General features: G+C 34.9%; 1 protein-coding gene across 1 annotated transcript in view; it reads left to right on the forward strand.

Moving 5' to 3' along the window:
* Positions 1-15,299, forward strand: part of ROCK1 (Rho associated coiled-coil containing protein kinase 1) — a 143,893-nt gene that overhangs the window by 53,339 nt on the left and 75,255 nt on the right. Inside the window, 6 exon segments of the mRNA XM_082418593.1 lie at positions 5,172-5,272; positions 5,812-5,949; positions 8,537-8,712; positions 9,506-9,590; positions 11,164-11,308; positions 11,634-11,772. Of these exon segments, the coding sequence (XP_082274719.1) occupies positions 5,172-5,272; positions 5,812-5,949; positions 8,537-8,712; positions 9,506-9,590; positions 11,164-11,308; positions 11,634-11,772 (784 nt within the window).

Genomic DNA, 15,299 nt, shown 5'->3' on the forward strand with positions numbered 1-15,299 from the left:
TGAGGGTCAGTAGATTACAGTGACAATGAGAGGTAGTGGGAGATAGAACCTAATAAATATGAAAAGCAAAGCTGGCAGATATAGGGTGGGAGTGTAGAGATGGCAGTGGAGTTCACCTGTCCCACTTTCAGGGCCATTGGTATAAAGCATGTGGAGGGTAAAGGGCACCACTGTAGAACTGCAGGGGAAGCAGCGTCCTCAGGGAAGCTGGATTTCCATTGGAGTAGGGGATGGCAAACTACAGCCCACAGGCCAGATCTGGCCTACCATTTGTTTTTGGATGGCTTATGAGCTAGGAATGGTTTTTATATTTTTAAATAATTTATAGAAAGTCAAAAGAAGAATAATATTTCATGACATGTGAAAATTATGTGAAGTGCAGATTTCAGTGTCCATAAATAAAGTTTTATTGGGACATAGCTCTGCTCATTCTTTTAAGTATTGTCTGTGACCACTTTTATGCTACAACACAAGTTGAAGAGTTGAGTACCTGTGACAAAAATCATACGTGGCATTGTTATTGCTTCACACTGCTGCTCAGCACACTAGAAATCACAGTGACACAGTTACAACACAATAGCATTCCATGTGTATCACCATACCACAGAATTTTATTATTTTTTTTCCTTTGCCAGTGCATGCCCATCATGTCAGAACAAAAAAGGAAAAGAAAAGTGAAAATGAATGTTGTTATTTTGAGGCACAGTGAAGTATGGATTATTTCATCAAGTTAGAGGGGAGGGCATTGTGTTATTATGCAGTTACACTGTAGCTGTGCTGAAAGAGTACAATGTGCATTGACGTTACCAGAATAAGTACTCGCCATAACATTCCCAACTCACAGGAAAGCAACAGTTAGAAAAACCCAGAAAATTTAAAATAGAATATCTCACCACAGCAGAATTTTCTTTACAAAGATGAAAAAAGAAAATGAGGTTACGACCTTACATAAGTTTACAAGTGGCTTATTTGTTAGCCAAACAGGGAAAGCTATTCACTGATGGTGTTTGCAGCCACAAAGCAAATGTGTACAGAGAGAAAAACTTCCTTAAGACTATTAGCTTTTTGGGCTTTTGCACAGCAAAAGAAACTACAAACAAGACGAAAAGACAACCCTCAGAATGGGAGAAAATATTTGCAAATGAATCAACGGACAAAGGATTAACCTCCAAAATATACAAGCAGCTCATGCAACTCAATATCAAAAAAACAAACAACCCAATCCAAAAATGGGCAGAAGACCTAAATAGACATTTTTCCAAAGACATACAGATGGCCAAGAAGCACATGAAAAGCCGCCCAACATCACTAATTATTAGAGAAATGCAAATCAAAGCTACAATGAGGTATCACCTCACACCAGTCAGAATGGGCATCATCAGAAAATCTACAAACAACAAATGCTGGAGAGGGTGTGGAGAAAAGTGAACCCTCTGCACTGTTGGTGGGAATGTAGATTGGTACAGCCACTATGGAGAACAGTATGGAGGTTCCTTAAAAAACTAAAAATAGCATTACCATATGACCCAGCAATCCCACCTCTGGGCATATACCCAGAGAAAACCACAATTCAAAAAGACACATGCACGCCAGTGTTCATTGCAGCACTATTTACAATAGCCAGGTCATGGAAGCCACGTAAATGCCCATCGACAGACGAATGGATAAAGAAGATGTGGTACATATATACACTGGAATATTACTCAGCCATAAAAAGGAACGAAATTGGGTCACTTGTAGAGATGTGGATGGATCTAGAGACTGTCATACAGAGTGAAGTAAGTCAGAAAGAGAAAAACAAATATCATATATTAATGCATATATGTGGAGTCTAGAAAAATGGTACAGATGAACTGGTTTGCAAGGCAGAAATAGAGACACAGATGTAGAGAACAAACATACGGACACCAAGGGGGGAAAGTGGCGGGGGTGGTGGTGTGTGTGTGATGAATTGGGAGATTGGGATTGACATACATACACTAATATATGTAAAATAGATAACTAATAAGAACCTGCTGTATAAAAAATAAAGAAATAAAATTAAATTAAAAAAAAACTATTAGCTTTTTGTCAAGAACAGTAGTTGCTCAAAGAATTGAGACCATTGGGAGCAACAGCAATAGTCAATTAAAAAATAAGACAATTTTGAGTGATTTTCCTTGACTCTTGTTTGAGGAATCAATGCTGAGTTTGAAGTGAGTGAAGAATTAGCCTCTATGTGTAGTCAGCATGGAACAAGTACAGGCAAGAATATTTTTTAAAAAGTTGAGGAAACACTAAGTACAACTTGAAGTGGAGTGTGCTAAGATGTGTTACAAATGATGGTAGTTAAAATTATGAAAAAAAAATTATGTATGGTGCAGAAAATGTTAGTTGAACAAACTAACAAAGCTTATGAAAATACCAGGTGTTTAAAGCCTGTAGTTATTCATTGTATTATACATCAGCAAGTACTTTGTGGAAAATGTTTGAATCTATCGTGTTATTGAACCACAGGATCAGTGGTAAACATCATTCACTCTGGTGGACTTAACTGTTATCCATTCTGTACATTTTTGACAGAAATTGAAGCTGAGTATCCCAGTTTATCTTTGCATAAAGCAAGTCAATGGCTTAGCAGTGGTGACATTTGTGATTTTTTTTTTGTGGACTATATTGTGTCCCCCAACCCCAAATCCATCTATTGAATCCCTAACCCCCCAATATAACTATATTTGGAGATAGGGCCAACCAAGAGGCAGTTAAGGTTAAATGAGGTCATAAAGGTGGGACTGTGATAAAATGGGATTAGTGTCCTTACCTGTGCAACACGTAAGAGGTCCTGTGAGCACACAGAGAGATGCTGGCTGCCAACTAGCCAGGAAGAGAGATCTCACCAGAAACAGAACACGCTGGCCCCAGTCTTAGACTTTGAGCCTCTAGAACCATGAGAAAATGAATGTCTGTTTAAGCCACCCAGTCTATGGTATTTTGCACGGCAGGATGAGCTGATTAAGACAAGGACCAAGATGAAGATTTTTCTTAATGAGAAGAACCACTGTCAACTATCATTGAATTATCATTGAACACTGACTTTGGAAATTAGTTTTTGATTTAACCTAAAATTACAAGGCAGGACAGCACGTTTAATGCAAAACTTAAATGTAATAAAGTCATTTTGACAACTAATGTTCGAATCACAAGTAACGTCGAGCTGCTTTGTAACTTCCTGTGCTGTCAGAAATTAAAATAAGAAGCAAGATCTCCATTTCCACACACATTTGCAGCAGATATATTTTTCTGAGCCCAAAACTACAGACTTTATAGCCTATTTATGGCTCTAAATCTGGTATAACCAGAGCCAGGGATCCTTTCTCAACCCCATAGGCTATTATATAACACATTATCCTGGTTCAGAACTTTCTTATTTCGTGTCTGGAGTATCACAGTACTCTTAAAGTTCTACCCCCGCTCTAGTCTTGCCCTTATTGAATTTATCATTTACATATTCTCTGGAGTAGTGCAGCTGAAATGTAAATTTGACTATTTTGTTTATATGCCTTATTTCTTGTCATGGCTTCCAACACGTAGTGGTGGTTTTCAGGTTGTTCTCCGTTCCCGACAGATCCCACAGGACTCTGTTGGGCTGCATTATGGAGGTGTACAAAGTAGACGAGGCTCCAGCCCCTCTCTGACGACACCCACCACCACTACCCTCTTGAAGCAGAGCACTTTTCTTTTATCTATTTTCATATTGTACTGCTTTTAAACTTTAATGTGAAAAATATTTTTGTTGATTAAATAATAATTTTACAACTACTGGTCTACAGGTAAAGTTCAAGCTCCTTAACTAGTTTGGGGCTCTCCAGCCTCTCCTTCATGTCCTTCCCACAGACTTGATACTCCAGCAGCACAGAACAGTTCTGCTGTGCCTTTGCTTATATTTGCCCATCTGCCTGTTACATTCTCTCTTTTCTTCTTCCCAGCTAGCTAACTGCTTTCTTTTTAGACTTGTTTCAGGTTTCTTCACCTCCAGAAAGCCTTTTCTAGCCACCTCCCTCCTAGGCAGCCTTGGGTTAGGTATCATCCTTTATATTCCACAAACTCTGTGCTTGTGCTTATTTTCCTTTTTGCATTTTTTGGTATTATTTTTTTGTTTGTTTCAGTTTCATTTGAAATCCATAAGAGCAGACACTGTGTTTTAGAGTTATGTATATATGTACAGTGATTACTGTAGAGCCTCTATAGTTAACACAGATGTTTCTGCAGTAAATTGATTATTGTTTATATCTTGCTGGTACATTTGCAATAGATATGTGATCTAAAATTAAATGTACTTATGTTATACCTGTGTGAAAGTTTGCTCTCTGTTGCATGTGTTTATGGGTCATAATGTATACAAACATGAGTTTAAATGTGCATTTCAAAAGAAAGACAAGATATTATATGTAGCTTTTATCAGGAACTAGAACTTAAATTTAATAGCTGCCCTGTATTTTGTATAACTCTGCTGTGAAGCTTTTCCATGTAATCTCATGCCAGTGTTGACCCATGTGGATTAAAATAGCCCTATTTTAATCTATGACCAAATTAGGAATTAGAATATCTATCCAGTGGGGATTTTAAATTATTGTAGTTTGTAGTGTGACAGGTTTATATAAATAATTGTAGTGATTCCCACTGTGTGTTTTAAGTTAGAATCTGCATTCAAATAGAGAAATATAATAAGTATGTGATTCTTTAGCATGTTTACCTTTGATATCTTAAATTAGTTATATCTTTTTAAAAGGATCATCAAAACTGACTTGATAAAAAGAAAACTTGTTTCATTAATCTAAAATATGTACCTGTGGCCCCTTGATTCAAATTTGATATATACTTAAAATACCAGGAACTAATTAATTATTCTCAGTGTACGTGTAGTATAATATTTGGTTTTTTTTAAACATTCTAGTAAGTCAGATTTTAAGAAAAATATTTTAACAGAGTGAAGTCATTCCAGAATTTATTAAAAACAATTCTTAGCACATTGAACATTTCTCTGTTTTACAACTTCATATTTTACTTATATTAAATAATTTTTAATGAACATCTTTGTTTTTTATTGTTTCTCAAGAACTTGAATGTAAAATAAGCAGTTTTAGTTATAATGCTTCAGTGATTTAAAATTATAAACTTTTCTTTTCATACAGATAAAGACACAATAAATAAAATTAGAGATTTACGAATGAAAGCTGAAGATTATGAAGTAGTGAAGGTGATTGGTAGAGGTGCATTTGGAGAAGTTCAATTGGTAGGTTATTTTAATGAGATTAAAAAAACAATCTTTTTAAAATTAAAAAATCCATTTGTGTGTTTAACATATGTTATTTGGGAAAGTATTGTTTTTATAAAATTCTTGCTTCAAATTGCTCTAGACATTCTTGCCTAAGGATATGAAAGCCTAGAGTCTAATTCAGCAGTAGTGTGAAATATTTCCCCAAGAATTCATGGGTAGAGAAGAGTTTTCAAGCATCAAAAGAGAAGTCTTTACTCCTAATATTACACTATCTAAAATGCTGTGCAGTAGTAAGTTTTATAAACAGGAAGTAGTATAACTAGCAGGGTGGAGGAGGGGGAAGTGTGCCATAATACAGGGAATAAAGATTTTTTTCTAACATTACTTACATCTGGTAGTTAAAGCCTTGACATTATCTAATTGGGATAATTCAGAAGAGAAGAAGTTAAAATAGCAAGACCAATAATGTTAAATTATTTAGTAAATTGTTCTGGGAAACACTGAGCTTTAAATGTTAATGAAATGTTCATTATTTTCCATTTTCAATTTTAAAGGTAAGGCATAAATCCACCAGGAAGGTATATGCTATGAAGCTTCTCAGCAAATTTGAAATGATTAAGAGATCCGATTCTGCTTTTTTCTGGGAAGAAAGGGACATCATGGCTTTTGCTAACAGTCCTTGGGTTGTTCAGGTATGCTTTTGTTATTGTTTCATTGTTGCTGTAGCAGTTTGTAACTTAACATGTCTGAGAAGCTTTGTTTTTTAGAACAGTAGTAGAGAATTTATTGGCAATTACAAAAGTGTCTAATATATCATTATTTTTAAAATCATAAAATTTAATTTTATTGAATCATCTCTAGGAGGAAAGTAACTGTCTCTGGAGTGGAGAGAATGGGAGAAATGGAGGGAAAGAATGGGAGTAGAGTGGAAAGAATGGGAGAAATGGAGGGAAAAAAGTTAAGCTAGGCCTCCAAATAATATTGTATTGGCTTCAGGTTTTTCAGTGGAAAGAAAAATACATTAGACAGTCAGGAATTGTAGGTACTAATCTTGACCTGAAGCTGTGGCCAGGTTATTTACATCTCTGGGCCTCAGTCTCCTTGCTCAAAAAATGTGAAAGGTGGCTTAGATTGGTTATTTTCAACTGAGGAGATACCTCAGATGGAGTCATGGGAGCAAGCAGTTGTTTGGGTAGGTTATAATTCTGGGTTTTCTGTTTCTGCTTCAACTAGAGCAGCTGCATGCTTTATATGTCTTATATATTGGGGTTCTTATTAAGATTTCATATGGGGGAAATAAGGTCTTGTGGTTTTTTTAAAAAAATAGTAAAACTGCTGAGCAAGATCATTTCTAAATTCCTAGCATGAATTTTGTAGTTTTTAAAATTTATACTATGTAATCAAGACTGTCTTAAATAAGCATAATAATAATTGGGATAAAAAGGATATGGAAGATGTTTAAGATTCACATAGTAAGACTTTTTATACTTGAAATGTCTGCCCTGTTTTTATCAGCTGTATAGAGCAGTTTCTCAGGCTCAGTGTTACTGACATTTTGGGCCAAGTGATTCTTTGTTGTTGGGGGCTATCCTGTGGGTTTTTAACAGCATGCCTGACTTCTACCCAGGTGATGCCAGTAGCAGGCCTCCCCACCCCACACAAAAGCTATAACAACCAAAACTGTGTTCAGACATTGTTGAACATCTCCCTGGGTGGCGTGTTGGGGAGAGTGGGCGGGTGGGGGCCGTGGGACACCGGCAGTTATCATCTCTGGTTGAGAACCACTGATACGGGGAGTGTTCAGTGTTGTGTAAAAAGTTAAAAAACATGACATAAATGTTTAAGGTTAAATTTACAACTTATGAACTTGAAGCTTTATTTTTCTTGATACGTTTTAAATAGGGTAAACTGCCACCAAATCAACAATGTTTCTTTAATTATGGTGTCCGAGTGATATACTTACTGTACATGTTAATCTGGGAGAGCCATGAGATACCACTTAGTTTCTTATCCTTCCCCCAAATATTTATATTTAATTAAAGTTACTAAATCTGTAACTAAAATCATTAAATGCTGTTGAAAAAAATGAAATATAAAAATAATTTTAAGACATAAGTGCCTAGGTAAATTAGTTATACTTTTTCTCTAAGGGTTTATTTCATTTATTTTAGTTCTATTCTAATCTTCTCATGTTTACTTAAAATGTTCTTTTGTAGGGAATTCCCTGGCAGTCCAGTGATTAGGCCAGTGGTTAGGACTTTGTGCTTTCACTGCCATGGGTTCAGTCCCTGGTCGGGGAACTAAGATCCCACAAGCCACGTATTGCGGCCAAAAAAAAGAAATTTTCTTTTGTAAATTTGCTCTTCTTTTAACTTCAACCCTGGTCACATAATATATTTATGCCTGATATTGTTGCCAATTTCATATCAATGGACCTTACTCTTCCTGCTTTGACTCTGTTGTCCTCTTCCTGTTTCTCTGTTAGCTGTTACTGCAACTACTGACTCCTACTGACTGCAACTGTTTACTGAGCATCTGTTGTACTAAGGGCTTTTTTTCTATTCACTAATCTTTTTAACAACTCTGAAAGGCAGTTAATCCCTACTAGCTACATCCTCAATTTATAGATTAAATTTGTGCTTTTGTTCGTTGAACATTCATTAAGTACTTGCCAACTGCCAGGCATCCAGACACAAACTGGGCAGCAAGTATAAAAGTCAAACATGATATATAGTCCCATATATTCTTTTTTTTTTTTTCCCCATATATTCTTCTAGAAAGGATTATAGTCACAGATAATTTGGGAGGTTAAGTAAATTGCCTAGTCACACAGCTAATAAGGGACAACTAAGACTGTAGCCTAATTTTATTAGATTACTTGACGATTGTGGTGTTGATATAAATTTAACACTAAACCCCACTATGCACAATTTAAATTAGAACTACAATATGTCTTTGCTTAGAAGAGTTGTATATTCTTTATTGAAACTATTATAATTTTTAAAAATTCTCAGTATAAGAAATTCAATTAGTATAGAAAAGTATAGAGAAAAGAAGTCTCCGACTCCTCAGAAGTAACCACAGTTAATAACTCCTCTGCATATGCAAAGTTCTTTGTGCTGTTTATCTTTGTATTTGTTTCCTTTAAGAGTACTTACAACTACTGCAATTTGATTATTTCAGTTAAATCTTATATTAGTATTTTTGACAATTCTTAAATGAAGCAGTTTTGCTTAGTCTTGATGAATTTGTTTCTTTGTTTTTTTTGTATTTGTGTAGCTATTTTATGCATTCCAAGATGATCGTTATCTCTACATGGTAATGGAATACATGCCTGGTGGAGATCTCGTAAACTTAATGAGCAACTATGATGTGCCTGAAAAATGGGCCCGATTTTATACTGCAGAAGTAGTTCTTGCATTGGATGCAATCCATTCCATGGGTTTTATTCATAGGTAAAGATAAAAATGCTTTAAATTTTCTCATTTGTTAAAGAGAGAAGCTAAAAATCAGTACTTAAACTTCATTTGATTAGCATTTCCCATTCTAAATCCACCTATTCTCCCATATGACATGAGTGGTGTTTCAGAATTTAAAACTTTGAAATTCGTGGTTTTAACATTTCAGTTTAGTGTTGATATAAATGTATTCTTTAATATTTCTTATTCTGATTATAAGGCTTTTATATGGTGTCCTGAAAAGTAAAAATTATAAGCTGTTTTTTTAAGGTATATTCTGGGGTATTAAATGCTTTTAATTTTTATATACAAATTAATTTGCTTTTAATTAGTGAACATATCAAATTTATTTGCTAGAAGAATAATTTCATTTGTTCTGCAAACACCACTTGAATTCTATGTGCAATTGCTGTGCTCAGTGCCAGGGATGCAAAAATGAAAGTGATTTAGACCCTTTTCTGGGGTTATTTATGTATTTATCTATCTTGTGTGTTTCAGTTACTTTTTATGTTTGAATGTTACATTTTTTATGGTTATTCTCTCTCAAATGACTTGATCTTCCTCTTGGAAGAATCTAACTCTACTTAAAAGAATGTCTTCTTCTGAGGCATAATATATGAGAGAGTCTCCCTGATGAAGTCAGTTTATAGATGTGGATAGAGAGCACATATAGATCAAAGGTGACCTTCTCTAAATTGAGGATATATGACCTGAAATCACTGCCTCATATAATTTTTATCAGTTTCTGATCTGTTTCAGAGATACTGTACTCCTTTTTTTCCCCCCTCAGAGATGTGAAGCCTGATAACATGCTGCTGGATAAATCTGGACATTTGAAGTTAGCAGATTTTGGTACTTGTATGAAGATGAATAAGGTTAAATAATTAGATTTTAATTTAGTTTTGCTAATTCAAGATAGATGCTTTTTACAAAATGTTTTTTTTTAACATTTTTATTGAAGTATAATTGCTTTACAATGGTGTGTTAGTTTCTGCTTTATAACAAAGTGAATCAGCTGTACATATACATATATCCCCATATCTCCTCCCTCTTACGTCTCCCTCCCATCCTCCCTATCCCACCCCTCTAGGTGGTCACAAAGCACCAAGCTGATCTTCCTGTGCTATGCAGCTGCTGCTTCCCACTAGCTATCTATTTTACATTTGATAGTGTATATATGTCCACGCCACTCTCTCACTTTGTCCCAGCTTACCCTTCCCTCTCCCAATGTTTTAAGAATTTACTAACCATATCTGGACTTGTACAGAATTGATGTGCCCAGTCTTATTTGTTGAACTAGATGCCATGGTTTCAGTGTTGTGTTAGTAACTTGTAAGTGCTTTATTCTTTCCCCTCTCTATTTAGGGGAAGCGTGGATTGCCAGATTTACTAAATCTTTTAAAACAAATCTGTAATGTCCACTATTGGTAGCTAGAAATGGGATTAGCTTAAATGTCACTAAATACTAATGCCACTGTTAAAATGAGACTTTCATAAAAACTGGATTTCAGTAATATGTATATTTTTTAATGTTTTACTTAGCCTTCTATTAAACATGAAAAGCTCTTACTACTTATTTGGGGAGTCAATCGTAAAAGGTACCCATGCTCACTATTTATATAATAAATAACTTATATACATAGCTGAAGTAGCAAGTATGCTGCTTTATTTTCAGTTGAAACAGTTTATATTCTTTGAAACTTATCATAGAAGAATAACCAGACAGTTGTATTTATTATTTCCAAAGGAAATTTATGGGTTAGGAGGAGAACAGTATGTGAGAACTTTTGTGTAATCATGTATAATTCTGTTGCATTCATACCAGCTAAAGTAAGTAACAGGTATATATAGTTTTTGTTTTTATTTTGGAGAGAGGGTTAAAATGCATATTAGGTAGTTATCAGTGGGCTTAACACTATTATGCCCTTTTCCCATGCACATGCTTCCCCATTTTATATTTGTACAGTCAATTCTTATATGTTTTTTTCCCTCAATTTCAAGCATAAAGTGAATGACTATTTTAGTAAAAAGCAATTAAATCAGCATTTATACATTGATGTTATCAAGTGATTCATTCTGTCGGTTCCTCAACATATTTGCATTGACTTATATACTTGTTCTCTGAAATTAAGATGAGATCATCATATTGGTACAACTGGGGGAATAATAAATGGTGGCAATGTGTCTTTCTAGTGAATGTTATTACAAAATAAAAATCACTGCTATATCCATATACACATACACACATACATTATGAATATATTGTGTATATAATATGTATATATGATTAAGCTGTTTGTTATTTTTTATCAAGTCTGCATTAGGTTTTGATGTGATCTTTCATAACACAAAGACTTAAGAGTTCTACATGTTACATTAAGAAAAACTCATGTTAAATAATTGAGACTTTACATTTATATCCTAATTGAAAATTTGACCTCTTTTTAGGAAGGTATGGTACGATGTGATACAGCAGTTGGGACACCTGATTATATTTCCCCTGAAGTATTAAAATCTCAAGGTGGTGATGGTTATTATGGACGAGAATGTGACTGGTGGTCAGTTGGGGTATTTTTATATGAAATGCTTGTAGGTGAGTAAAGGAGGATTTTATGTACCTCTAACATAGTTGTTCATCTCCAAACTTAGACTTGGCTTCTTCTAATAAAATATTACATTAAGCAGTGTTGATTTTGTTTGTAGGAAACAAACTGATCCAAACCTACTTTGTCGGTTTTGACAAGCTATTTAGAGACTTAGAGAAACTTAATGTGTTACTTCTTTTTATGTATTCGGTGTATATTTTTAGTTTATGCATAGTTAATTATCTTTAAACAGTAACATTGACTCTTTTCCTTTGAAACTGCTTTCTTTCAATGTATCTTAATTTGCTTTTGTTTTCCCTGTCAATTTATCAGGTGATACACCATTTTATGCAGATTCTCTGGTTGGAACTTATAGTAAGATTATGAACCATAAAAATTCACTTACCTTCCCTGATGATAATGACATATCAAAAGAAGCAAAAAATCTTATTTGTGCCTTCCTTACTGACAGGTAAATAATTTTAACATGGAACACTTATTCCAAGGAAATTTTCATTTTGCTGCTCAGTTTTTAAGGTCTATATCTAAACTCCTATATTTGAACTATTGGAATAAAAATTACCGTTCCCAAAATCGTTCATGACAGTGAAACCTGATATAATTTTTCTGATTTTTCTGGATGGCTTTTCTGGATCTCAACTCATTTACCTTACGTAAGAAATTGGGGTAGTAATAGATTCTTTGCTGATGACAAGTTGATTATTTTTTTCATTGTTAAATTTTTAACTTACTTAAGTATAAAGATGGTAGTATATTTTATTGAGTCTGATTTTTTTTTTTTCCTTTTGGCCATGCTGTGCGGCTTGTGGGATCTTAGTTCCCCGACCAGCGATTGAACCTGGGCCCTGGCAGTGAAAGCACCGAGTCCTAACCTCTGGACTGCCAGGGAATTCCCTGAGTTTTTTTTTTTTAACATCTTAAAATCTCTAAAATTAGAGTGCATCTTAAAATCAATGGCATGTAGTAATTTAATTGGGACATTTTTTTCCTGGTGATAGAAAAATGATGATGCATCTTCCAGTTGATGCCATTTAAGATAACACTGTATTGTATAATTGAAATTTGTGAAGAGAGAACATTTAAATGTTCTTGCCCCGGAGCAAAAACAGAAAAGTAAATATGTGAAGTGATTGATGTGTTAATTAGCTTGTTGGGGGACTCCTTTCACAGTGTATATGTATGAATATCAAATTGTAACATTGTAAACTAAATGTCTTAAAATTTTATTTGCCAGTTATACCTCAGTAAAGCTGGGAAAAAGATTTAATTATATATGCTTTTTGAAATTAAGTAGATAGTGCAAAGCTATAAAAAAAGTATGTAGTATTTTCTACCTCCTTCCTTCATTGACATGGTCTTCCAGTTTCAACAAGCATTTTTTATAAATGTAAATGCACATAAGTGTTTTAGAAACAAAAATGGCATATTATGTATATACCCTTGTGGTTTACGTTTAAAATTTAAACAGGAACTAGATGACTTACTAAGATTACATTTAGGATTTAAGGTTGTATATTGTTAATTTAAATAGTAGAGAAGCTTTAAATTTAAATATGTTTCAATTTCGGATTCACTTTAATTAAAATTAACTTATCCTCCTTCAGTTTGTCCTTTACAGCCTGAAACATATAGTTTTTGAAATTTTTACATTTTAATATAAGCACTATATAAATATAGTATCATATAAAAACTATGCTAGAGGTATAGAAATGACCAAGATACACAGCCACTGTTCTCCACTACCTCATAGTCCTTTGGGGGAAACAGACAGGCAGATGAGATATTTATTGTACAGAGAGGTAAGTACTCTTAAGTATCGCGTGCCATAAAACCATGGAGAGTTTCCCTAAGCCAGTCTGAGAGAGTCAGTGAAAGCTTCTTTAAAAGTGTCTCATTATATCTAAAGCAGTTTATCTTATTTTTTTTTTATGATGTCACAATTTTTATTTAAAAAAATTTTTTTAACATCTTTATTGAAGTATAATTGCTTTACAATGGTGTGTTAGTTTCTGCTGTATAACAAACTGAATCAGCTATACATATACATATATCCCCATATCTCCTCCCTCTTGTGTCTCCCTCCCACCCTCACTATCCCACCCCTCTAGGTGGACACAAAGCACAGAGCTGATCTTCCTGTGCTATGCGGCTGCTTCCCACTAGCTATCTATTTTACATTTGGTAGCATATATATGTCCATGCCACTCTCTCACTTTGTCCCAGCTTACCCTTCCCCCTCCCCGTGACCTCAAGTCCATTCTCTATGTCTGTGTCTTTATTCCTGTCCTGCCCCTGGGTTCTTCAGAACCTTTTTTTTTTTTTTAAACATCTTTATTGGAGTATAATTGCTTTACGATGGTGTGTCAGTTTCTGCTTTATAACAAAGTGAATCAGTTATACATATACATATGTCCCCATATCTCTTCCCTCTTGCATCTCCCTCCCTCCCACTCTCCCTATCCCACCCCTCTAGATGGTCACAAAGCATTGAGCTGATCTTCCTGTGCTATGCGGCTGCTTCCCACTAGCTATCTGTTTTACGTTTGGTAGTGTATATATGTCCATGCCACTCTCTCACTTTGTCCCAGCTTACCCTTCCCCCTCCCTGTATCCTCAAGTCCATTCTCTAGTAGGTCTGCATCTTTATTCCCGTCTTGCCCCTAGGTTCTTCTGACCATTTTCTTTTTTGAGATTCCATATATATGTGTTAGCATACAGTATTTGTTTTCCTCTTTCTGACTTACTTCACTCTGTATGACAGTCTCGAGGTCCATCCACCTCACTACAAATAATTCAGTTTCGTCAGAACCTTTTTTTTTTTTAACATCTTTATTGAAGTATAATTGCTTTACAACGGTGTGTTAGTTTCTGCTTTATAACAAAGTGAATCAGCTATACATATACATATATCCCCATATCTCCTCCGTCTTGCGTCTCCTCCCATCCTCCCTACCCCACCCCTCTAGGTGGTCACAAAGCACCCAGCTGATCTCCCTATGCTATGTGGCTGCTTCCCACTAGCTATCTATTTTACATTCGGTAGTGTATATATATATCCATGCCACTCTCTCACTTTGTCCCAGCTTACCCTTCCCCCTCCCCGTGACCTCAAGTCCATTCTCTATGTCTGTGTCTTTATTCCTGTCCTGCCCCTAGGTTCTTCAGAACCAATTTTTTTTTTTTTTTTTTTTAGAGTCCATATATATGTGTTAGCATATGATATTTGTTTTTCTCTTTCTGACTTAACTTCACTCTGTATGACAGACTCTAGGTCCATCCACCTCACTACAAATAACTCAATTTTGTTTCTTTTTTTGGCTGAGTAATATTCCATTGTATATATGTGCCACATCTTCTTGATCCATTCATCTGTCAGCAGACACTTAGGTTGCTTCCATGTCCTGTCTATTGTAAATAGAGCTGCAGTGACCATTGTGGTACATGACTTTTTTTGAATTATGGTTTTCTCAGGGTATATGCCCAGTAGTGGGATTGTTGGGTTGTATGGTAGTTCTATTTTTAGTTTTTTAAGGAACCTCTATACTGTTCTCCATAGTGGCTGTATCAGTTTACATTCCCACCAACAGTGCAAGAGGGTTCCCTTTTCTCCATACACTCTCTAGCATTTATTGTTTGTAGACTTTTTGATGATGGCCATTCTGACTGGTGTGAGGTGATACCTCATTGTAGTTTTGATTTGCATTTCTCTAGTGATTAGTGATGTTGAGCATCCTTTCATGTGTTTGTTGGCAATCTGTATACCTTCTTTGGAGAAATGTCTATTTAGGTCTTCTGCCTATTTTTGGATTAGGTTGATTTTTTTTTTTTTTTGATATTGAGCTGCATGAGCTGCTTGTATATTTTGGAGATTAATCCTTTGTCAGTGGCTTCGTTTGCAAATATTTTCTCCCATTCTGAGGGTTGTCTTTTCGTCTTGTTTATGTTTCCTTTTGCTGTGCAAAAGCTTTTAAGTTTCAT

The sequence above is a fragment of the Balaenoptera physalus genome (genome assembly GCF_965194825.1).
Source record: "Balaenoptera physalus genome assembly, chromosome: 12".
Lineage (NCBI taxonomy): Eukaryota > Metazoa > Chordata > Mammalia > Artiodactyla > Balaenopteridae > Balaenoptera > Balaenoptera physalus.